The 26,015-nt window shown below is 35.7% G+C and overlaps 1 protein-coding gene and 2 long non-coding RNA genes across 4 annotated transcripts; 1 reads left to right on the top strand and 2 right to left on the bottom strand.

The window, feature by feature from the left end:
* Positions 1-3,767: 3,767 nt before the first annotated feature.
* On the bottom strand, positions 3,768-17,251 carry LOC132743231 (uncharacterized). Its single transcript, XR_009627547.1, has 3 exons — positions 17,164-17,251; positions 16,361-16,493; positions 3,768-3,818 (listed from the first exon to the last, which is right to left on the bottom strand). It is a non-coding gene; the product is annotated as an uncharacterized LOC132743231 (long non-coding RNA).
* LOC132743218 (uncharacterized) lies at positions 9,678-11,163 on the top strand. Its single transcript, XR_009627544.1, has 4 exons — positions 9,678-9,897; positions 10,363-10,468; positions 10,631-10,741; positions 11,131-11,163. It is a non-coding gene; the product is annotated as an uncharacterized LOC132743218 (long non-coding RNA).
* A 5-nt stretch (positions 17,252-17,256) lies between the features above and the next one.
* On the bottom strand, positions 17,257-25,648 carry LOC132743230 (uncharacterized). 2 transcript variants are annotated; one of them, XM_060731758.1, is made up of 5 exons: positions 25,463-25,648; positions 24,126-25,068; positions 20,049-20,203; positions 19,327-19,410; positions 17,257-17,883 (listed from the first exon to the last, which is right to left on the bottom strand). In XM_060731758.1, exons 2-5 carry the CDS (start codon positions 24,363-24,365, stop codon positions 17,574-17,576), a joined length of 789 nt encoding a protein of 262 aa, XP_060587741.1. In that variant the 5' UTR covers positions 24,366-25,068; positions 25,463-25,648; the 3' UTR covers positions 17,257-17,573. The 2 variants fall into 2 exon arrangements, with proteins under 2 accessions (XP_060587741.1, XP_060587743.1); XM_060731760.1 differs by lacking the exon at positions 25,463-25,648 and adding an exon at positions 25,187-25,304.
* Between the last annotated feature and the right edge of the window lie 367 nt (positions 25,649-26,015).

Below are 26,015 nucleotides of genomic sequence, written 5' to 3'. Positions count from 1 at the left end.
TGATTAGATATGGCCGATAACAACATTTAAAGCGCAGCCTACAGTCAGAGAGTGCAGATGAAAGAGTGTCAGCATATAAAAATGTTTTCTTTTATGATATGTTTTATTTTCTACTTTGAATACATTTATAGCTGTATGAACTATATTTGTTAAAAAGTTGCATGTTTATATATATCCATACTGTACATACAATGTTTATATATTTGATCAACCTTTAAAAAAAAAATTCGTACAAATATCACTCATTAAAAATTCGTACAAATATCACTCATTAAAAACTCGTACAAATATCACTCATTAAAAACTCGTACAAATATATCGAATTCATTATGCACAAAATGCAGTTATAAACAGAAACGAAACTTCTAACAGTGAATACTAGTACTGAGTGTAATTAAATTTATGTCCGCATCATTTATGTACGGATGTCAGTGGACGATTCCGGTTTTTCGTTGCGGAACATTAGCCACACCTTTTCCTTTCATTGCTAGGTCAATTGCTCACAAACAGTATCACAAACATAACCACGTGCTCTTTTGTGCAAACCAGGTCAACCAGTGACTATGTATTATCTAAGTGTAGCAAGTGGATAACAAGCTAGCCAATTTACATTAAACTGTAAACACTGGAAAGGTCCCATCTCAAGTTTCGACGTCTTCCTCCACCAATAAAGTTAGAAAGTCATCGTATATACAGTGTCGATGTGTCCTAAAGTCCAACAAAACAAACAAACATCTCTAGATTCTGTTAAGATGTATATGCTATTTCCTGTTTTAAATATTAATGTTAAATAATTCATTTCTACCCGTAATGTCAGAAGAAACATCGTTTTACTTTGCTCGATTTTTAATTATCATAATGAGTTTAACTACATTGCCACTTCGTGCAAGAAAACCTAAATTATGTCAGCTGTAGCGCATATAAACAACTTAAAATAATGAAGTGCATGTACTTCCACGCCTGCTTAACACGTTTTCGTATTGTTCTTCAGCGGACTTGTGTAAAAGTTAAGAAATAAATTCAAATTATTTTTATAACTTATCCCGCTCTTTGCTTCCTCCCATGTCTATACAGTGCTTCCTCCCATGTCAATACAGTGTTTCCTCCCATGTCTATACAGTGTTTCCTCCCATGTCTATACAGTGCTGCCTCCCATGTCTATACAGTGCTGCCTCCCATGTCTATACAGTGCTGCCTCCCATGTCTATACAGTGCTTCCTCCCATGTCTATACAGTGCTTCCTCCCATGTCTATACAGTGTTTCCTCCCATGTCTATACAGTGTTTCCTCCCATGTCTATACAGTGTTTCCTCCCATGTCTCCCATGTCTATACAGTGCTGCCTCCCATGTCTATACAGTGCTTCCTCCCATGTCTATACAGTGTTTCCTCCCATGTCTATTCAGTGCTGCCTCCATGTCTATACAGTGCTGCCTCCCATGTCTATACAGTGCTGCCTCTGATGTCTATACAGTGCTGCCTCCGATGTCTATACAGTGCTTCCTCCAATGTCTATACAGTGTTTCCTCCGATGTCTATACAGTGTTTCCTCCCATGTCTATACAGTGTTTCCTCCCATGTCTATACAGTGTTTCCTCCCATGTCTATACAGTGCTGCCTCCCATGTCTATACAGTGCTGCCATCCCATGTCTATACAGTGCTGCCTCCCATGTCTATACAGTGCTGCCTCCCATGTCTATACAGTGCTTCCTCCATGTCTATACAGTGCTGCCTCCCATGTCTATACAGTGCTTCATCCCATGTATATACAGTGCTGCCTCCCATGTCTATACAGTGTTGCCTCCCATGTCTATACAGTGCTTCCTCCCATGTCTATACAGTGCTGCCTCGAGGACGACAAAGATCACTGACAGAAGAACCAGTAATTTATTGACCAAGGTTAAACATGGATTACCCTTTGGAAACTTTTGTCCTACACTATTATTCCATTAACCCAGGTTAGCAATATACCTCCACCTGGTCATCTTGTTTTAAATCACATCACTTCTACTTTTGTGAAATTTATAAATATCTAGAACTGATTAGTGATTAAATGATATAAAATCACCTCAACACGAGTACAGAAAAATCAATTTAATGTGTACAAAAAGCACGATAAAAAACCTTGTTACGTAAAATATAGTACATGTATATGAGTCAAATGTTTTTGTTTCGTTTTACGGCGCACCGACACAATTTAGGTCATATGGCGCCGAAATAGGAAATGTGATTTTTGACTCGGGTGTTACAAACACCAGGGGGTCAAAACCAACTCACCTGCTGGAGCTTAGAAATGCATAAACTCCAGTAAATGAAATGTTTAAACTGGACTGAACGTTTTTGTTTCACCGGTTGAATTTTTTTTATCCAAATAGTTACCTGCCCAGAAATGATAAGCTTGACCAAAATAACAACAACAACAAATGGAAATACGTTTTTAAATACCTTTTTACTGATATTATCCCATGGTGATATCATATATCACCCAGGTGTTGACGTTGAACGTTTTTGATATATACTGATATGAATAGTAAAACAAATAACGTAAATATCCTGTACAAAAATAACCAGTATTGCATTTTTTTAGTTTCAGGCATTTTTTGAAAACACACCGATAAAATAATGCCCGAAAAATTCGTCAATTTCCGAAATTTATTTTCAAAATTTTGTTTAGTGACATGAAAAATAACAAATATATTTTGGTCCACCATTTTCTTAATGAGAAAGCCATTCCGAGCAGCCCATAAATTTGGAAAGATATGTATGGGTTAGAAGCGCATATTGGGTGTTCTTCGTAAATACCGGGTAGGCGAACACGTGACTTTTACGGTTTACGCGTACAGACAATATTGCGGCCTAAAAAAAACCCGCTTCACAGTGTTTTTTCAGGTAATTTCTTTATTATATCCCTTTTACTTACATACGAGGACTGTTTTCCAGCCTACGCAGAAAAAAGAAATTGTTGCCGCCTTAACCCTTATTTTCCACCCCTTGTGCTCATAGCTTTTTAAGCAAACACTCAAAAATTCAACAGAAATTTTCAATGTAAACAATTATATTTCGGGTAACATTCACGCAAAATTTGTATTTTTATGAATTTGATTAAAACTACGTCGAGTTAGAAAAGAGAAAATGTTCATAAATTTCTTTATTTGAAAATGTAAATATTAGGCATGTTAAATGTTGACTGGTCATTTTCTATTCCATTACACGAGAGAAAAATGATTTTGGTAACTCCCACGCATACTTTTATTGTTGATAACTCCCACGCAATATTTTTATGTGCAGGCAATATCTAATGCAGGTTATAGCCTAGATATTGATTGAAAAAAATCATGATTGATGCATTAAGCATCAAAATTTCATAGAATTTTGAATAATATTAAGAGTACCGCAAATAGGTCCTTGATAGAAGTAACCCAGCAGGCACATCAACGGTGAACAACGTTGAAGTATGACAGATTTTAAACGTTGAAATAACGTTAGATTTATGTTCGAATTTGAAAGTTTAAAAAACGTTAAGTTCAACGTTGTCACAACGTTGAAGTTTCAATGTCATTTTCAACATACTTTAAATATAAATATAAAGCAAAGTACTGTAGAGTTTAACAAAAAAAATCAAGACACTATTAAAAAATTCAGCTATTTTATTTCAAAACTACAGTTCAAGTGTAGATTAAATTCAAACGATTTAAGAAGTCCTTTTAGTTTAACAATTAAGCTACAATCTGTTCCAATCTACCACTAGTTCTTCTTCTGGAGCTCTTCTTGGTATGTCTAAAGTGTGTCATGATGGTGTTTGAATACTTCTACTGCTTCTGCAAATAAAATAAGAAGTTACATGTTAAAATTGACTTGGTCAAATCTCAAATTATATATAATTAATCAACTTAGTGATTTGTTTTATCTTAAAATGCTTATCTTCTAAGATTTACATAATAAAACAGCATATAGAAAACTTTTTAAAAAGAAGCTATTTAACCCTTAACTCATATATACGCGAAACAACGCACTTTCGACCCCCCCCCCCCTTTTTTTTAGGCCTGAAATAGTGAGAAAATGTCCTATTTTCCCCCAACACATGTTTTCGTTTGAGAAATGTTGTTTAAAAAGTGAGCACTTTTTCGGCGCCGCCCCTGTCCAAAAGATACTTCAGAGGGTTGCCCCTTCTTTTTGGGGGGTTTGAAGGGGGGCGGAGTACCCTGATCGCAAAGAAAATTTTTGACTTGTGAGAGGCTTTAAATGACCCCAGGTCGATCATAAGGTAAGGTGTAAACCAACGCTGAAAAGCCTTTGACTCTATCTCAATCCCTTGAGAAGTAGTGATTTTTGCAATTTTCAGATGTCCCTCGTTGCCATAGTAACAGGAAATTTAACTTGAAAGAGGGGGCTTTTCAGTGAAAATGGCCATTTTTCACAATATGCTCATGGGTGAAAGGGTTAACTTAAAAAATTATAAATGTTACAAAACAACAATTTTTCACCAAAATTAGGTAAAAGAATAGATTTTGGGTGATTCCAAAGTTTTTCATCATTTTTTGTTAGCCCTTTACCCCTCGTTGCCATGGTAACAGGAAATTTTAGACTGAGCATGTCGTTACAAAAGCAATGGTCCCAGTCAACATTTGTGCCAAGTTTTGATTAGTATTGAAGCATTTTTCATAGTTTCATAGCAGTTTGAACTTGTAAGAGGAGGCTTTTCAGTGAAAATGGCCATTTTTTACAATATGCTCAATGGGGGAAAAGGTTATGTCTGACCTATGATTGGTAAGAAAAACTGCTCCCATCAGTTACGTCAGCATTTTCCCAAGAACAGTCCCTTTCCATGTTAAATTTATGGTAATAGAAGCTATAGCTGTAATACTTTAAATTTAAGCCAGGACCAGGATCTAGAATATAAAATAAACTTATTATTCCCTATATATTCACGGCAATTAAACTTAAAATTTAACACTCAACTTTATTATTTAACCACGAACAGTTTAATCAAATTTATTTTGAAAATGCAATGGATTTAATGTATTTTTTAAACTAATTCACATTTAATTCTACTATCACTAAGATATAAAATTAATACAGCTAAATTGACGAATCGTCTTGGGGCGTAAATTATATGGGGCGAACAACACTTCATCTGCTTATAAGGTTACAATAATATGATAAATAAATTTCAAAAAGGCATGGCTTGTAAAAAAATCATAAATTGCCAAGCACATCACATAACTTCGCGTAAGGCCTACCAAACCCAAACATTCAATTTTTGTCGCCTTTTGATACAAAAAGACTAATTACCCGTACCAAAAGGAAAGGTTTGCCGGCAAATTCGCCGCAACTTTGCCGCAAATTCGCTGCAAACCTTTTTAGTTCGCCAAACACTATGTCAAGTGTTTGCCAGATATTCGCCACTAGTGGCAACTCTGTGGCAAACATTTGGCGACTTTGCGGCGAATTCACCAGAATATTTAAGTTGTTCGCCAAAAAAGTTTGCCAGAAAACTTTCAGTGGAAAACTAATTTGCCAGAGATTGCCAGAAACTCTTTCTATCAAAAAAAATATTCGCTGAAAGTTCACCAGAAAAAACTTTTCTATAAAAACAAGTTTGCCAGATAATTCGCCACAAAACATATCAGTTCTGAAAGTTAATCCAACTTTGTTCAGTAAATAACTATTTTTGCCAAAGGAATTATATTATTATGCACATATAAAAAAAGTCCTTCATGTACCTACCTATAACCACGGATTTAAATGTCAATTAAAGTCCGTGCTATAACCTACCTACCCAACCTTATTTTAATGGGTCGGGAAGTGGAAACAAAACAAATTTTTTGCCCTAAGAGTTATCAAATTGAAAAATATCATAATGTATCATGGAGGGTATTGTAGTTCACAATAACAGTTAAAAAATTATAAGGTAGAAAGACCCATAATGAAATCGGCAATCTTCGACAATTACCGCCATATCTCGCCATTTATTCGTAACGAACTTCGTTTTGTTTACGTATAAAGTCGGAATTCTAATAATAGCGAATATCCCCGGTCACGTGGTAGTATTCCCCAAGAAAATGACGTAATTTCCGCAGATATCTAACATGGCGTCTTACAGAGCTGATTACGCTCGGTCGATTAAAAAAAATGTAAAAAAGATGCAGAAAACTCAAGTTTTTCTGACTTTATTAAAGAACATAACAATAGTGCAGGTAACCAGTATTACGTGGCCAACCAAACCAGCTCTACAAGACATTCAACTCTTCCTAAATCGGTTGATAATGAGGGTTGGAAAGAGGGAAGAAGAATCGTTGAGTTTGGCGTGTTACGGTCAAACCTAAGATTTTGTAAAAAATGTAGACTTGGACCAGTTGGCTACCATTAACAACACTGATTAACTTTTTGACAACATGTTAGGTGAATTTAAACAGGAGTGTCTGGTTATTTGTATGTGAAATGTCGAAACACAGAATGCGGTCATGTGAATTGTGTTCCCTATGGAAAAACACACAGACTCTAGTTGATTGAAGACCTGTGAAAGTTGGAATGCCATGTTTTCGTTGTCAACACAAAAATTAGGAACAGGTAAGTGATTAATGTATTGCATCATAGTTTACATTAAGTACTATAAACTGATAATGAATTCATAGATGTAAGGTCTCGTACCAAAATGAATGGAAGTGGCTAGCCGTACGGCTAGCCAAAAGTTCTAGCCGTACGTGAGTCACGTACGACTAGCCAGGACACACTGTATTGTCTAGCCGTACAGCACTTTTCAAATTTATATAGAAGTCGAAAATACATATGTTATTTCATGACTTTAAGCGAAGATTTTAACCAAGAAATAGTAATTGTCTTCGTATATTTACTTTAAATAGAGATTAATCGCCTTGTTGGCTACAGTAAAAAAAATACGAATATCGATCTTTATCATCTCAAGACATCGAGAAAAAAATAGTGTTAGATCGCAGTTAAATAACATCACAGATTTATATAAATCCGTGATAACATCAATTGAAATAGTTTACAAAATTTTGATAATAATCCTTTTTTGTTTCATAAAGTTTAATTTTCGACACCTTTAAAATGAAAAAAAAAAGAAAATAATTATTGTTAGGCTCTGATATTTGCGTCAATTACCGACGGTATAGAAGTTTGTCCATCATTAAGGAAAGTTTGCATGTTCCGTGAAACGCATTTTAAAATTCTGTTGTCAGTCCCTGGGTAGGCTTTATTTCAGGCTTATTAATTGAGTGTGCTTTTATGTTCGATATTTATCTACTGTATTTGAAAATTATACAATTATTTTTGCTTTTCATCGTTTTTTTTTTTCAATGTTCTTTTTATTTATTTATTTATTCCACTCCGATCATTATTTATTCGATCCATGTGCTTAATTAACAAAAAATCATCTTTCAGTCAAATAAAACAACAAATCATAATCATGAAGCACAAAATAACATAGGATAACATATGCATCGTCGACTTCTATATAATTCGAAAAGTGCCGTACGGCTAGACAATGCAGCGAGTCCTGGCTAGTCCTACGTGACTCACGTACGGCTAGAACTTTTGGCTAGCCGTACGGGCCCGTACGGCTAGCCACTTCCAAAATGAATATATCGATACATTATGATTTATCAGTGTTTATTTACTTGTCTTCCAATGATGTCAAACATGTAAAATTATGCGGACCAAATTTATGTTTCAGATTTATAAATAATTAATTTATTATACAGAATACATGTATCTTGTTTGTGTTTAGCTGTAAAACACTACTCCTTATTGTGAAAGAGGAAAAGAGTCAACTCGGCCCTATACCAACTCGGCACGGGTCAACTCGGCCCACTTTACAAAAATATATATAACGTATTTACTTTGCTTTGCATGCTGTTAAGGTAAATGAATAATAAGAAATATCTCATTATTATATAAATGTCATGTTGAGGTTACTTATTTGTATTTTTGTGTAAATAAAATATGTTGAACATGATTAATACATGTACTAGTAAATCCTGATTTTGTCTCGTTCTGCCTCTTCACTTGTTTGTATTATAAATATAATATAAAGCACTGTTTGTTCTTTGTTATGTTTATAAACTCTCTCTGTCTCCACGAATTGACAGTCCTTTTATGAACTACGTAAATAACCGAGGTAAATCGAGTGGAAATACAAAAGTTGTTTCCCTTAGTTTCCCCTCGCTTGCAAAATAATGCAAATTTAGCCGTGTTTAAATCGCTAGTTTGGGGCGATTAAATGTCCGATTTTAAAATGTATTACACAAACTTAAGCTGGTGATCTTAGCTTCCTCTCAGTATATATTTTAACAAATTGTTTGACAATGAAGGTATTTAAATTTACAGTTAAACCTACCACAAGTCAGAAATACAGTGAGATATGCAATCGGTTATCTTTACTCACAATTCTACTGATAAGAAAAGCCTGTCTGCTGCTAGTTCGGAAACTGTCAATCTGTGTATTATAAATAATTACAATAAATAGTGATAGATCTAACACAAACCTAAATATTAATGATCGAAAAGTGGGCCGAGTTGACCCGTGCCGAGTTGGAATAGGGCCGAGCTGACTCGGAGGCCGAGTACGTTTTAGGGCCGAGCTGACCCGGATTCGTGAAAGAAGTGGCTACTGGTTGGGGACCACCAAAACCAGACAACCACCAAACCTGGACGGCTCCAAAAATGCTTAATTTTCTATTTTCTATATTCAGTGGTTGTCAGTTACTTTTTATCAACAATAAATGAATGTTATTTCTAAAATTAAGTAAATAAATTTATTTCAACCTCCGTAAATGGTAATATTTTAATGTCTATTTCAAGAATGTTGACGTTGAAATTTGGGGGTCAAGAGGGCAATGCCTGACCTCATATACCAACTATAATCATTTGCAGAGTAAACAATAGAATATCCAAAACTTCAGGATTTGTTGCTGAAATATTGTATAACATGTTGAAAATCAAAAATTAAAACAGCCAAGCTTTTATCTGAATTAAATCACATCATGTACATATCTGTCCGGACACATGGTACTGTAGTGTAGACATTTTAGGTAATTTTTATACCCACGTTTTCGAGCCTCAGATATAAGTGTAAATACAATCAGAAATAAACAAACTAGTTTGTTAGTTAGGAGAAGAACCTAGCTGAACTGTCTCAAATTTTTAGGTCTCTAGGTTAAAAATTATGAAATCTGTACGGAAAAAAGTTCTAGCCGTACATGACTCACATACTCCATATAATTTTGAAAAGTGCCGTACGGCTAGCCAATACAGTGTGTCCTGGCTAGTCGTACGTGACTCACGTACGGCTAGAACTTTTGGCTAGCCGTACGGGCCCGTACGGCTAGCCACTTCCTATTGTGAAATGTTTTATAAACTTCCCTCTGAACTGTTTTAATTTCCCCAAAGTCACTGAGAAATTTGAAAAACAAATGATAAAACGTTGCTAAATTAAATCTTGCAACAATGCAATTTTTAGTAAGACATTACAGAATCCTACATGTACATTATATAAAAGACACAGTTTACACTAGGCTGCCAATACACACAGTCACAGTACTAATATTCAATGTACATGAGGCAGCTAAATATAGCTCTATATTAATTTATGCAATGTGTTATTATCACGGTTATGTAAATTACAATCCATGTGAAGTTTTTTTTACAAAATATTTGTATACTTTAATGAAATAATTTGTTTCTTTCATTTTCTTACAGCAATGATTGATAGTGTAGGTGGGCCGGTGAGGGTCAACAATTTGTTGTCAACACTAAATATACCAACAATTGGAAATAAAAACATGAAAAGAAATGGAGAGACGTGTTGGAAATATCATTGAGACAGCACTGGCTTCTATGCCGACAGAATCTGCTGCATAAGATCAAGGAAATGGAGTAAGACACATTTACATTTACAATGATATTTTCAAAATAACATGTACTTGAATTGGAAGAATTTCAAAAATTATTTTGTAATTATATGTCTATGCAGCTTATCATGGTATAATCCTATATTGCTGGCACACTCGTGGTTTAGGGAACCAAAGAATATTATACAATCCATATATGAGAAAAGAATTTTTAAACAATGGCTTTGTTGTTTTTGCATTTTACTCTATATTCATGTGCATATTTCTTTTTTCAAAATAACATGAATGTGTAATTGTTTTTTTAAAAAAGTATTTATTTCTACATGACAAACTGGGTCTGCCTGGGCTCCTTGCCATTGGTACTTGTTGCTTGGTCATATGGGGGTTGCGTTCATTGAACGCCGCCTTTCCTTGTTGATCTTGTTTATCATATTTTACCTTCATTGGTTTAAGACTAAAATTCATATTAAATACATACATTCTTTTTAAGGGATGTGCATCATGAAGAATCAATGGTATCAGAACACAACATCATGGAAGATCTTATTGACAAGATCTCGGAGGATGTCCTTTGCCAGATGTTTGCCAGCACTAAAGTGAGTACTGGTAGTTTGTTTTCTGTATTTTGTTTATTTACGAAAGTAAAGGACTATGCAAAACTGACTGGTATTGTTGAACTGTTTGTGTTATGTCAGTTGCTTCAATATATGAATATCTCTCCATATACTGTTTGTACATATGTATTTTTTTTATTCAAGGTCTATTCATCAGTCAGATGCTACAGTTACAAATGACAGTGAATGGTCAGATTTATACAATTGTGATTAACAATCCTCAACAATACATCAAACAAAAATGCCTATTAAACTGTAAGTTGAAATCTATGAGGTTTTTTTTATATATATTTATAATCATGGTGTAGCAATTAAATGATAATACTTTGATAATTTTGTAATGCTATTTGGGGTCGTCTTCAATAGAAACAATTTGATGTAACTTCATGTGATGAATAATCGATATGCAGTCCGAATTATTTCATAAAAGTGATTACTAAAATTTGTCAGGAAAAAATCGTGCAATTTGCATTAATAATTAACAAAACTTATTCTAGTAACTGTATGAACATTGTGTTACATTAATTATAAATATGTTATTGTCAATTCATTGGTGTTCAATCTTCAATATTTGTCAATATTAGGTTTAAAGATGAATTTTAAAATACAGAAAATATTTTTGAAATATATTTTTACAATTACAGTTCTCACAGACAAAGGTTGAAAACAAATCAGAAGTGGTCCACATCTTAAAAAACATCACAGCAGATAAAGACTTTCCCCGAAATTTCCCTGTAAAAACCCGCAGTGGTATGTCCAGTGCAGTAAGATACTGCCTGGCACAAAAGAGGATTTGACAGTTTAACATGTAAGTAAAATAAGATTATTTTTATCCCCCCACAATGTGGGAGCATATAGCGTGGCACTTGTCAGTCTGTCCCAAAATCTTGTGAACGCAACTCCTCTTAAAACCGGATGGCAGATTTTGCTTTAAACTTCCAGGGATAAATAAACTTAATGTGTAGATGGTAGTAAAGGAAGGAATTTTTGCTGCAACCAAATTTAACAGAATAATGGCCCTTTGTTGATTTTTAGTTTTCAACTTGTGGCACATGTAGTCCAAAAAACTATTTGACCTAGAGTCATAAGATTGACAGAACAGTGGCGTGTGGGGGCATCCGTGTTTTTATTGACACATTTCAAGTTTTTCTCAGTCATCATGTCAGTAATGATTTAGAATTTGTCAGAAAAGTATCTGTGTATATTTTAACCACTGTTATTGATGTATAATTGAAAAAGTGAGTTTTGCATACAAGTAAGACTGGTTAGTTCAACATTGTTCTTTCAAACAGTGGCATTTAGAAGAAAAATCCTAATGGTTATTTGAATTACCCTGGTTTTAACTTTGAGTTCTGACCTAGCTGTCATGTTCACAGCATGGTTCATTTTTGTGTCGCCTCTACGGAGTAGTGGTAACATATAGGGATCATTTCTCCGTCGTCTTGTCTATCTGTCCGTCCGTCACAAAACTTGTCCGGACTACTCCTCATAAACTACTGGTGCAATTTCATCCAAACTTTACAGGAATGATCAGTACCAAGTCTAGTTGTGCATTTTGTCAGCATTTTCCGGTTCAATGATTTTTGTCAGAGTTATGGCCCTTTAATAATTTTTATTTTTAAAGTTTGTCTTGACTACTTCTCTTATACCACTAATGCAATTTCAATGAAACTTTACAGGGTTGATCTGTAGCTTAAGTCCTTGTGCATATTTCATGGGTTTTCCGGTTGAATGATTTTTGGCCGAGTTATGGCCCTTTGATAAAAAGGTGTTTTTTTTCTGTGTGTTGCCAGATACACAAAAACTTGTCCTGACTACTCCTCATAAACTACTGGTGCAATTTCATCCAAACTTTACAGGAATGATCAGTACCAAGTCTAGTTGTGCATATTGTCAGCATTTTCCGGTTCAATGATTTTTGTCAGAGGTATGGCCCTTTTTTAAGTTTGTCCGGACTACATCTCTTATACCACAAATGCAATTTCAATGAAACTTTACAGGATTGATCTGTTGCTCAAGTCCTGGCACATATTGCACAGGTTTTCCGGTTGAATGATATTTTGGCAAGTTTGATGAAAAGGTGTTTTTTTTTCTGTGTGTTGCCAGATACATAAAAGCTTGTCTGGACTACTCCTCAAAAACTACTGGTGCAATTTCATCCAAACTTTAAAGGAATGATCAGTACCAAGTCTAGTTGTGCACTGTCTGTCTGTCACAAAACTTGTCCCAACATGAAATTGGCCATCATGAGGCTACACATGTGATCACTGATCGCTCTTGTTTGTTATTTTGGTGTTTTTTTAACATGATACCTTGATTTCTTAACTAAGTTAGATAAACTTATAATATATGAGCCACTTGTCATTTGTAAATAAATCTAGGTTTTGCAATGCAAATACATGTTTATCCCAACAGATCAAAATCAAGCCAGCAATAAATAATAATTGCCTTTGGTGTTTATTTTCTTCATTTGTAGGTGGGCTTTACTAATAGATTACTGCCACTTTACTTCAAAGTGGGGTTTTGGGGTTTCATTCACCTTCAGTGATAGTTCTAGTTTTATCCAGTATAAACATGGTTACATGGAAATGAAAAATAAACCTTGTTTTTTTCAGTGTACTGCACCAATAAACTAAATATGGAGAGAAGCTTAGTCACCAAAGCAGTCAACACCAAAATACACACAATGGCCAGGGCACTGAAACTTGGAAGAGTGAAATTGTAAAGTAGTGCGTTTTTAGCTAACAAAGTGACATTGCGAGCTTTTGTCTATCTTTCGTCCGTAAACTTGATCTTTAAACAACATCTCATAAATTGCCAAGCCAATTTCATGCAAACTTACGATATTCTCTAGTCAGTTTTTGTTTTGCTTGCAATCGTTATATGACATGACTAAAGACATTTAGTTTTATTCTTAAGTTATTATGTTTATGTTTGTATAAGACCCAAATATATTGTTAAGATTCATTTTTACAAATTTGAAAGCCATTATTGTTCTAGTCAGTTTTTGTTTTGCTTGCAATTGTTATATGACGTGACTAAAGACATTTAGTTTAAATCTTTAGTTATTATGTCTATGAGGGGCGTCCGTGCCCGAGTGGTTAAGGTCATTGACTTCAAACCACTTGCCCCTCACCGCTGTGGGTTGGAATCCCGACAGGGACTTTGGATTCTTTCTTGTGAGGAAGCTATCCAGCTAGCTTAACTGAACGTCAGTGGTTCTACTCGGATACCCGTTCGTGCCTGAAATAATGCAAGGAAGGGCACCGTTCGTGCCTGAAATAATGCAAGGAAGGGCACCTGAACGTCACGATATGACCTTTACTGTGTTGATGTGACGTAAAAACCCAAAACAAGCAAACAAAAAATTATGTCTATGAAATTCGTTGTTTGTATAAGACCCAAATATATTGTTGTGATTAATTTTAACAATTTTGAAAGCCATAATTGTATGTGTCAGATATTGTTTTGCTCACAATCATAATGTTATATGACATATGAGTTTAAATCTGAAGGTATTATGTCCATGAAATATGTTGTTTGTTTAAGACCAAAATATATTTTTGAGATTCATTTTTACAATTTTGAAAGCCATTATTGGTCTAGTCTGTTTTTGCATAACACATAACGCTATTGTTAGTATTTATTGTTATTAATAGTGATTTGTCTAAGTGGATGTTGAAGTATGTATGTTATTCCATGCCAGTTCATGTTTGAATGAAACTTTTTGTCCAGTTTTCAAACTGTAACTTTTCTGATATTTAGCTTTTACAACAATATTATATTTCCCATTTATGGTGCTAAGAAATACTGCAACATGTGCTGAATAATAGCTATTGTCAAACATTGTTTATATGCTCCCCGAAAAATTTCGGCGGACCATATAGTCATTGGGTTGTCTGTCTGTCTGTCTGTACGTACATACGAACCTGATTCGTGTCCAGCCATAACTTTGTTATTTTCAAGTTGGATTTTTAAAACTATTTCACAGAAATGCTCACCATATTGAGACGACTGTAGCCCGCAACATTTGGGTCGCTACCTTGAAGGTCAAGGTCACACCATGACCTTGAACAAAATCATGTCCTGCCCATAACTTCGTTATTTGAAGTCGGATTTTAAAGCTATTTAAAAGTAATGATCACCATATTGAGACGATGTGTCGTGCACAGCATTTGGGTCGTTACCTTGAAGGTCAAGGTCACAGCATGACCTTAAACAAAAATTGTGCCGGCCCATAACTTGGTTATTTGATGTCGGATTTTACAACTATTTTCACAGAAATGATCACCATATTGAGACGATGTGTCGCACACACCATTTGGGTCAATACCTTGAAGGTCAAGGTCGCAACATGACATTGAAGCAAAATCGTGTCTGGCCCATAAATTCGTTATTTGAAGTCGGATTTTACAAACTATTTCACCGAAATAATCACCATATTGAGACGATATCTCACATGCAACATTTGGGTCATTACCTTGAAGGTCTAGGTCACAGCATGACCTTGAAGCAAAAATGTGTACGGCCCATAACGTCGTTATTTAAAGTGGGATTTTACAACTATTTTGGAATTATCACACTTTGAACTTTGTCTGGGACATAACCCTGAAACTTCAAAAGATATACTTTTCTGTATCTAGGATCACCCAGGTTCAACCGGCTCTTGTTTTAATTGATTGTTAATTAAGCAATATGAACAATTCATGATAGCATCATAACTAAAGAGTGGAAATTTATGAAAGTCAAATATGTATAGAATCAGTTGCTAATAAAATGTGTGTAAAATTTATCTCTTTTTGGGAATTAATTTCTTTATTTTACAAATTTATCAAATTTCATTTTATTCTACTGATATGTTTGTAATATTTCTTTTATTTTCTTTTGAAAAAATGTGTTAAACCAATATGTATTTGTTTTCTTATAATTCAGCTAGTTTTTATTATTCTAATGTTTGAAAAAATTGTTCGCCAGAACTTTACCAAAATGTTTGCCAAAATATCGCCATAACATATTTGCTGAAACTGGCAAATATGCAAATGAAGTTTGCCGCAGTGTTACCAAAAGCTTCTGGCGAACATCCGCAAACTTACTATGCAAATGAAGTTTGCTGCAAATTTGCCGCAAACTTTTGGCGAACATCTGCAAACTTTTACCATGCAAATGAGGTTTGCGGTAAATTTGCCGCAAACAGAAGCTACCTCCCCCTATAGTTAGCGGCAAGTTTGCCGCTAACCTCATGAGTTGCGGCAAATTTGCCGCAAACCTCATTTGCATGGTAAATAATTGCTGAAAGCAGTTTGCCGCAAACTCACCGCAATGTTTGCGGCAAACTTGCCGCAATGTTCACCAGAGAGCCCTTTTTTTGGTAAGGGAAAATATTAGAAGGAGGTTTTGTATTTCTGTTTTTATTAGTAAAATTACAGTTGTCATTTTTCATATTTTGCAGATATGGAAGGTTCCATCTCGGATATTGTTTGTGATAAATGTGGGAAACATTTCATTCGCGGATAGGTCTCAAATATTGACCACATGAACAGTCTACACGGCACAGGACCTTATAAATGTTGTGGTAAAATATTTTATAGCCCAGCAAATCGGAAACGTTACGGGTTTTACTGCTGATATTAAGATGACATTCAAACATAAGTCCTCTAGATTTTATTACCTAGTTTGTAAAATAAAAGACCCATTCTAATATACTTTAGGTTGTTTTCTTTTATGCTTTAGATTTAAAAAAAACACACACACAACATAATAATGTTAAATACAGACACTAATTTGAAAAAAAGTTGGTTTCATAAAAGACTAAGTGATAAAATGACTTGAATGTCTTTAAAATCTTAATATAAAGAATAACATAAAATGCCATACCTGTCACGTTTCGATTTGTCACAACATTTACAAAGTCCTGTGCCGAGTAGCCAGTTTATGTGGTCATTAAGACAAATGTTGCCCAACATTATCCACAAACAATACCCGAACTGGAACCGCCCATATCTGCAAACTATGAAAAATGACAACTGTAATTGTGCTTATACTGAAATCGACCTCCTTCTTATATTTGAGACTTTTATTTTAATTTCTGCGATTAATTCATCTATATCGAAACTTCATTAATATATTCACGTGAGTATGTATTCTGCTATCCATAGGGGCTTTCTTCTATCCAGGACCTTTTGGCGGTATTTTTAATATTATTCAAAATTCTTTGAACGTTTAAGGCTAAATGCATCAATCATGATTTGTTCAATCAATATCTAGGCTATAACCTGCATAGATATTGCCTGCACATAAAATATTGCGTGGGAGTTATCAACAATAAAAGTATGCGTGGGAGTTACCCAAATCATTTTTCTCTCATGTTTTGGAATAGAAAATGACCAGTCAACATTTAACATGCCTAATATTTACATTTTCAAATAAAGAAATTCTATGAACATTTTCTCTTTTCTAACTCGACGTAGTTTAATCAAATTCATAAAAAATACAAATTTTGCGTGAATGTTACCCGAAATATAATTGTTCACATTGAAAATTTCTGTTGAATTTTTGAGTGTTTGTAAAATCTATGAGCACAGGAGTGGAAACTAAGGTATAGGCGGCAACAATTCTTTATTCTGCGTAGGCTGCAGCAGGTCTCGTATGTAAGTAAAAGGGATATAATAAAGAATTACCTTAAAAACACATGTGAAGCGAGGTTTTTAGGCCGCCATATTGTCTGTACGCGTAACCGTAAAAGTCACGTGATTCCCTACCGTGAATAAGAAAGCTAAAAAGGAGCGGAGCTTGCGAAGCGACTGTAGCTTTCTTATTTACGAAGAACATCCAATATGCACTCTAACCGGCTTAGTGCTCCGCCCACTTGCGTTTTATAATATAAAACGTCCAGTTTATATAAAATCTTTTCTATTAAGATTTGAAACCTGAAAATTTGAAAAATCCTCGTCGGTGATTGGCTTAAAAAAATTGGAGAGCACTAAAATTGAATTAATCCATCATTTCTCGTACATTTTCATTACAAAACATGAAAGTGTTTAATGAATTAATTATGTATAACTAATAAATTGATAACCCCTCGACATGTCTATATACCATTGATGACCGTACTATCTTCTCGTGGAACAGTAAATGTTATATCTAAAGTCCGTCTATCACGTATTGTGTAAAATGACCAGGCAATGTATTGTATACACCCTATCACAAGTGGGACTAGACATATAAAACTAAACATTGCCTTGTTTAAATTATCTATCTGGAGAGGATCAAGTTTATGATTTTTATGTTTCTTATATCCATACATGTTGAGAATTTTAACAACAAACATAGGAGCCAGTGATAATGCCGGTTTCGTCGCTAGTGAGTTACATCCATATACCATCGACGTCACAGGGTGTCTGAAATATGTAAGAAATAAGTAATTCTGAAACAACGGAGGAATTTTTCGTTATAATGATGATGATAATACTGATGATAATGATACATGATGATAATGAATCATTATCATAATGATATGGATAACGCTGATGGCGATTAAGTACTGGGAGGGTAATGATAATTACTGCGACGGTAATGAGGATTACTGCGACGGTAATGATGAAACTGCGACGGCAATGATGATAACTGCGACGGTAATGATAATTACTGCGACGGTAATGATAATTACTGCGACGGTAATGATAATACTGCGACGGTAATGATAATACTGCGACGGTAATGATAATTACTGCGACGGTAATGATAATACTGCGACGGTAATGATAATTACTGCGACGGTAATGATAATTACTGGGACGGTAATGATAATTACTGCGATGGTAAGGATAATTACTGCGACCGTAATGATAATTACTGTGATTGTAATGATAATGACTGCGAGGTAATGATGATAACTGCGACGGTAATGATGATTACTGCGACAGAAATGATGATTACTGCGACGGTAATTTTGCTTACTGCGACGGTAATGATGATTACTGCGACGATGATGTTGATTACTGCGACGGTAATGATGATAACTGCGACGGTAATGATGATTACTGCGACGGTAATGTTGATTACGGGACGGTAATGATAATTACTGCGACGGTAATGTTGATTACTGCGACGGTAATGATGATTACTGCGACGGTAATGATGATAACTGCGACGGTAATGTTGATTACTGCGACGGCTATGTTGATTACTGCGACGGCAATGTTGATAACTGCGACGGCAATGTTGATTTCTGCGACGGCAATGTTGATTACTGCGACGGCTATGTTGATTACTGCGACGGCAATGTTGATTACTGCGACGGCAATTTTGATTTCTGCGACGGCAATGTTGATTACTTCGACGGCAAAGTTGATTTCTGCGACGGTAATGTTGATTAATGCGACGGCAATGTTGATTACTGCTACGGCAATGTTAATTTCTGCGATGATAATGTTGATTACTGCGACGGCAATGTTGATTACTGCAACGGCAATGTTGATTACTGCTACGGCAATGTTATTTACTGCGACGGCAATGTTGATTTCTGCGACGGCAATGTTGATTACTTGGACGGCAATGTTGATAACTTTTACGGTAATGATAATTACTGCGACGGTAATGTTGATTACTGCGACGGCAATGTTGATTACTGCGACGGTAATGATAACTGACAATGATGACTGTGATAAAGTTTTATGGCTTAACTAATTTTAACAAATTATGTTTATATAATATATATTTTATGTCTTAAAGCAAATTGTAATAATGGTTTAAAGAACGTGTTAGAATGTCTATAAAAAGTTATTCTTTTGAAAATTTTGTCATGTTCGATATTACATATTACAGAAAAGTTAAAGTTTCACCTCCTCTGGTATCGAGCACGATCTTGATCCGCGATGTCCGACACAGCCAGACCGTACAATGTGTGCACACTGCTCGAGGTTCCACTGTAATATAATAATCAGTTAAAATACAGCTGAACTATAGTGAAATAATTGTATGTGGTTCAATTACAACATAATATGAAATAATGTTAAAAGTAAAATGGATATTAAAATAACAAATCAACAAACACAACAACACATGCTGATTTGAGTTGTGTATTCTCTTGTGAAAACTGTCGAAAATAAAATAATGTCTGTTCAAAAAAATTATGCTTCTTTACATGTATAAAAAGATTTATAAATGTGATGATTTCAATAAATAAATCATGGTAAATTTGGTGAATAAAATTCATGCTCAATAATTTATGTTATTCAAACGGTTATGTTTCAACGACCCCAATTGCTAATGATAACTTTCTATCACAGATACAAATTTTATAGTGAAAATTAGCATGGGTCTCTTTATTTAGACTCGATAACAAAACCACTTTTACCAGGGCCCCAAAGTGGTCTTAATAGCGAGATTTTACTGTAATACGGTCATACATGATTTCTGTACCATTGCCTGATCAATTATCATTATCAAAATGTTTTACATGTATATTACTACTCAGTATAGTACCTTCAAATATTACACATATATTGTATAATAATGTAATATATTGTATAATAATGTAATATATAAGAAACAGATGGTTTACCTGTCTAACAACATAAAGAACATTATACACCAGTGGTTGATTGGTCCAATCATGTAGTATATCAATCCATATCCAATCATGAAAATCTGACTATATCGAATCACCTTATAATAGCCAAATTTACCCACAATTCCAGTGCCAAATATTACTATCAGCTAAAATAGAGAAGAAAAATAACAACATTTTCATAACTATTCAAATTATTTTCACTGATTATATAAAAAACAACATTTTGTGGGATAGAGATAGTCACAGTCTATCTTATATATTATGCAAAAGGTCCGTCCGCCCTTTCAGGCACTGAGAGTACGGACCCCTAACTTGCATGTTGCAAACCATGACGTGTATGTTGTCTGTTCCTTACCACGTGCACGTGCATGCTTCATAACCCATACCACCTGACATTACAAGTGTCAACACGTGCATGCTTCATAACCCGTGCCACCTGACATTACACGTGTCAAAATACAATATATCTCTGTTTTGGTTTATCTAACGTTAATATTCTTCACTTAAAACAATGCGTGATGATTAATTAATTATTTTTCAATTACCAGGGTTCACTTTACAAATGGAATCATTCACCTATATGCCTCATACCATATTTAAAAGTTAATGCTCCAGTTAACTAATGAATTCATGCTGATGATATGTACGGGGAAGACACAGTCGATAGTGAACATATGTTTCTCAGGTCACATCATTGTTCTCAGTACAATTATCGACTCAAAGTGGAAGGAATATATCCATTGAAATGGTAAAATGTTACTAAGTTGGCCATCATAAAAGAAAGAATAATTCATGCTCATGACAGGCCAAGATAAAAATTGTTTTAAATTTTTCATTGATATCAACATTATGACTTTGTATAAACATAAAATATTACATCTTTTATTGAATGTTAACAACTGTACAGTGTTGTGTGAAAGTTTGAATCATAAAATGTTGTTGTTGTTTTTATCTTTGTCATAGTCGTCATTTAATCTCGTCATCTAAATTATTTCGTTTTTAACACACCCAATGAGACTTGGGCAAAACCATATAGTTTGTAATAACAAATATAATTATCTTTATTACACAGTTGAACGGAATGCGATATGATATCTATACGTCTATGTCAAATCTTTCTCCCTAAGTTATCTTAACTTCCTGATTTACTTCAGCCATACATTATCCTCGTTACTTTTCTTCATCACAATTAAGTAATAGAAAGAGCATCGAAACACGAGGCTATCTGATTTGTACGAGGGGGCGTAGCCCCCCCGAGTATTAATCAGATTGCTGAGTGTTTTGATGTTCTTTCTCTTTTGTATCATAGTCAAACATACAAACACGTCCTCTGTTGTCACAATATGAAACCCCGGGAAAAAGTAACCGATGAACGAGCATCTGAATATGATATTTCTGTCGCTTTCTCTTTCTCTTCCGTCACAAAAATGAGCCAATCAATGGGCATGCTCTGGAGAACTAATTCCTGCACACAAGTTAACGCACAGTGCATGTATATGTATACTATTAAACTCTGACTCATTTTCAACAGAAAGGTCCCCAAACTATGATACAATTGTTCCTTACGTAACCGGTATATCAGTGCCCACGTTACCGGTATATTAGTTGCCACGCTACCGGTATATCAATGCCCACGTTACCTGTATATCAGTAACCAAGTAACCGGTATATTAGTGCCCACGTTACCGGAATGTCAGTGCCCACATTACCGGTATATCAGTTCCTAACTAACCGGTATATCAGTGCCCCTCGTTACCGGTATATCAGTGCTCACGTCACCGTTATATCAGTGCCCACGTTACCGGTATATCAGTGCTCTCGTTACCGGTATATCAGTGCCCACGTTACCGGTATATCATTGCCCTTGTTACTGGTATATCAGTGCCCACGTTACCGTTATATCAGTGCCCACGTTACCAGTATATCAGTGCCCACGTTACCGGTATATCAGTGCCCACGTTACCGGTATATCAGTTCCTCACTTACCGGTATATCAGTGCCCACGTTACCGTATATCAGTGCCCACGTTACCGGTATATCAGTAACCAAGTAACCGGTATATTAGTGCCCGCGTTAAACGGTATATCAGTGCCCAAGATACGGTATATCAGTTCCTCACTTACCGGTATATCAGTGCTCACGTTACCGGTATATCAGTGCCCTCGTTACCGGTATATCAGTGCCCAGGTTACCGTTAAATAAGTGCCCACGTTACCGGTATATCAGTGCTCTCGTTACCGGTATATCAGTTCCTAACTTACCGGTATATCAGTGCCCACGTTACCGGTATATCATTGCCCACGTTACCAGTATATCAGTGCCCACGTTACCGGTATATCAGTGCCCACGTTACCGGTATATCAGTGCCCACGTAACTGGTATATCAGTGCCCACGTAACCGGTATATCAGTACCCACGTTACCGATATATTAGTGCCCATGTTACCGGTATATCAGTGCCCACGTTACCGGTATATAAGTGCCCACGTAACCGGTATATCGAGCAGTGCCCACGTAACCGGTATATCAGTACCCAAGTTACCGGTATATTAGTGTCCACGTTACCGGTATATCAGTTCCAACGTTACCGATATATCAGTTCCAACAGTACCCACTTTACCGGTATATCAGTGCCCACGTTACCGATATCCCAGTGCCTACGTTACCGGTATATCAGTGCCCACGTTACCGGTATATTAGTGCCCACGTTACCAGTATATCAATGCCCACGTTACCGGTATATCTGTGCCAACGTAACCGGTATATCAGTGCCCACGTAACCGGTATATCAGAACCCACGTACCGGTATATCAGTGCCCACGTAACCGGTATAATATCAGTTTCTAAGTTACCGGTATATCACTGCCCACGTTACCGGTATAACAGTGCCCCCGTTACCGGTATATCATTGCCCACGTTACCGGTATATCAGTGTCCACGTTACCGGTGTATATTTGCCCACGTTACCAGTATATCAGTTCCTAACTTACGGTATATCAGAGCCCACGTTACCGGTATATCAGTTCCTAACTTACCGGTATATCAGTGCCCACGTTACCGGTATATATTTGCCCACGTTACCAGTATATCAGTTCCTAACTTACCGGTATATCAGAGCCCACGTTACCGGTATATCAGTTCCCTAACTTACCGGTATATCAGTGCCCACGTTACCGGTATATCAGTGCCCACGTTACCGGTATATCAGTTCCTAACTTACCGGTATATCAGTGCCCACGTTACCGGTATATCAGTGCCCACGTTACCGGTATATCAGTGCCCACGTAACCGGTATATCAGTGCCCACGTAACCGGTATATCAGTGCCCACGTTACCGGTATATATCAATGCCCACGTTACCGGTATATCTGTGCCAACGTAACCGGTGTATCAGTGCCCACGTAACCGGTATATCAGTTCCTAACTTACCGGTATATCAGTGCCCACGTTACCGGTATAACAGTGCCCCCGTTACCGGTATATCATTGCCCACGTTACCGGTATATCAGTGCCAACGTTACCGGTGTATATTTGCCCACGTTACCAGTATATCAGTTCCTAACTTACCGGTATATCAGTGCCCACGTTACCGGTATATCAGTTCCAACTTACCGGTATATCAGTGCCCACGTTACCGGTATATCAGTGCCCACGTTACCGGTATATCAGTGCCCACGTAACCGGTATATCAGTGCCCATGTAATCGGTTTATCAGTGCCCACATTACCGGTATATCAGTGCCCACATTACCGGTATATCAGTGTCAACGTAACCAGTATATCAGTGCCCACGTTACCGGTATATTAGTGTCCACATTACCGGTATATCAGTGCCCGCGTTACCAGTATATCAGTGCCAACGTTACCGGTATATCAGTGCCCAAGTTACCTATATATCAGTTCCCATGTCACAGGTAAATCAGTTCCCACATTACCGGTATATCAGTTCCCTAGTTATCGGTATATAATTTCAACACTAACACCTTATATACCAAATGCTTTATTAATCGTTTTAATATTTTCGCAATGAATTCGAAATAAAATGAAAGAAAAATAAAGTTGTTTCTCACCTTTGATGTGGTAGAACTCGCCCCATAAAATAAGCTCCTTACAATAGGTGGCACAACTTCCTTACTTATTAGCTGATCTCCAAAAATTGTAAAGAAATTAGACAGGAAAACTCTATGACATCCTGCTAGAAAGTTCATTACTGCAAATGCTAAAAAATCTTTTGTGAAGAAAATTTGTTTAGTTAACGTTAAATACGAGAATTCTTGAGATTTTAGAACTCTAGGTTTACCATTCTGCATGTCAATCTCGTGCCGAAGTTCTAATTCTGTATGCGCGTGTTTGCCACAGTATCTTAGCAACAAAAACTAATTATAGCTAGGACTATACATGTAGTTTGAAATGTTTTAAAGTTTTCTAGTTGATTTGATGCATACTGTAAGATAAAAACACTAGAACATCCTAGAAGATTACCTATTTGATTATAACGTATCATTCGAAGTCTTTCATCGTTATCCGCGGATATTTCAGTAAACAAACAAGATGATGCAAGTCCTATGTACGTAAACATCGTGTCAAAGAAACATAACGTCACTATGAGATGAATACATGTTATCATAGGCTCGACATGCCCAGGTTTCCCCCATGGAAACCACGGTACAAGAAATGATAAGGCAAATAATGGCGCGGCGTAAAGAACACTTTCACGCCGAGTTCTTGTGCACGCGAAATTTGTGCTGTCTTGGAAATAAGCAATTAACGGGTCGTTTATCGTATTCCATATAAGGAGAATTGTCTGAGATACTTGAAACCAACTTTCTTCAATGTGATAAAAGTTTAAAAACACTTTGACGTAATAGAATGCAAACGCCGCACTTAACATGCTAAATCCCATATGAAGAGCACCAAGGGCAACAACTCTTGAATAAAGAGTCGGCTGTAGCATTATTCCGACGTGTGTACAACTTCTCTAACACTGTATAATGTGTCTTCATTCGGTCAGTGCTGTAAGAAACAAAAATTATACATTGTAAATGATTTATATTGAAACACCGTTTATATAAGGCTTAACAACAACATGTAAAAGATTAACTATATATTATGTTATGATTTTAATGTATACCTTGATTGAAGCATATTAAACACGCAGTTTTCTACAACACGAACTAATTTTAGAATAATCATTACGTTTATAAAACAGTAAATATAGCACAGTAATCGATATCCGCTTTAACAGATTTTTTAAACCGTCATATTATACCGATTATACTCTATAGTATCAAAGCGTGTAAATACGATACATGTACTTTAAAATCACTAATCCTACAGGTGTCAAGTTCATATAGAAACTTTGTACACGTCAAAATATCAAACATATAAATCACGATAAAAGACATACCTTCAACAGTGCTAGCTCCAGATCGATTTACCTCATTTAACCTTGATGGACTTTTATTATTTATAATGTTAGAACAACTACGACACAGTATGATCGGATACAACTACTATATTATATCCATGACTTGATTTAACATGTCAAAAGATCGACCAACCGTGCACATTTTATTTTTTTATGTTATATATATCGGGTTAAACTGAAACATAAACATGGAAGTTTGTTTTAAAATGAAATCGATAACATCTGTTTTATAATTGATTTATATGGGTTTTAGATAGGCCTACACATGAAAAGTTTTACATCTAGGATCTTATTGTAACTTGTTGTATGGAAAAGGTTTCATTTGAATAAATAAAAGCAATCTCTTCATCAGTAAATTGGCGCCATTTCTACCTAAATCAATAAACTGGCGCGATTTCTAGCTAGCTCAGTAAGTAAATGATATTTTCTCTAGTCAGTAAAATGGCGCGATTTCTATTTCAATCAGTAAAGTGGCGCGACTTCTAAGGTAATTTGCGATGTTATTTCTACATCGATCACTAAATTGGCGCTA

The sequence above is a fragment of the Ruditapes philippinarum genome, unplaced genomic scaffold (genome assembly GCF_026571515.1).
Source record: "Ruditapes philippinarum isolate M1 unplaced genomic scaffold, ASM2657151v2 ctg3459_1_1_1_1, whole genome shotgun sequence".
NCBI lineage: Eukaryota > Metazoa > Mollusca > Bivalvia > Venerida > Veneridae > Ruditapes > Ruditapes philippinarum.
This window is presented reverse-complemented; position numbering and strand designations above follow the sequence as displayed.

Coding starts and splice junctions, on each gene's coding strand:
- LOC132743230 (XM_060731758.1), bottom strand. CDS start 24,365: ATGCAGAATGGTAAACCTAGAGTTCTAAAATCTCAAGAATTCTCGTAT. Junction 20,204..24,125: donor CGAGTTCTACCACATCAAAG/GTGAGAAACAAC, acceptor TCTCTATTTTAG/CTGATAGTAATATTTGGCAC. Junction 19,411..20,048: donor TTCTTTATGTTGTTAGACAG/GTAAACCATCTG, acceptor ATTATATTACAG/TGGAACCTCGAGCAGTGTGC.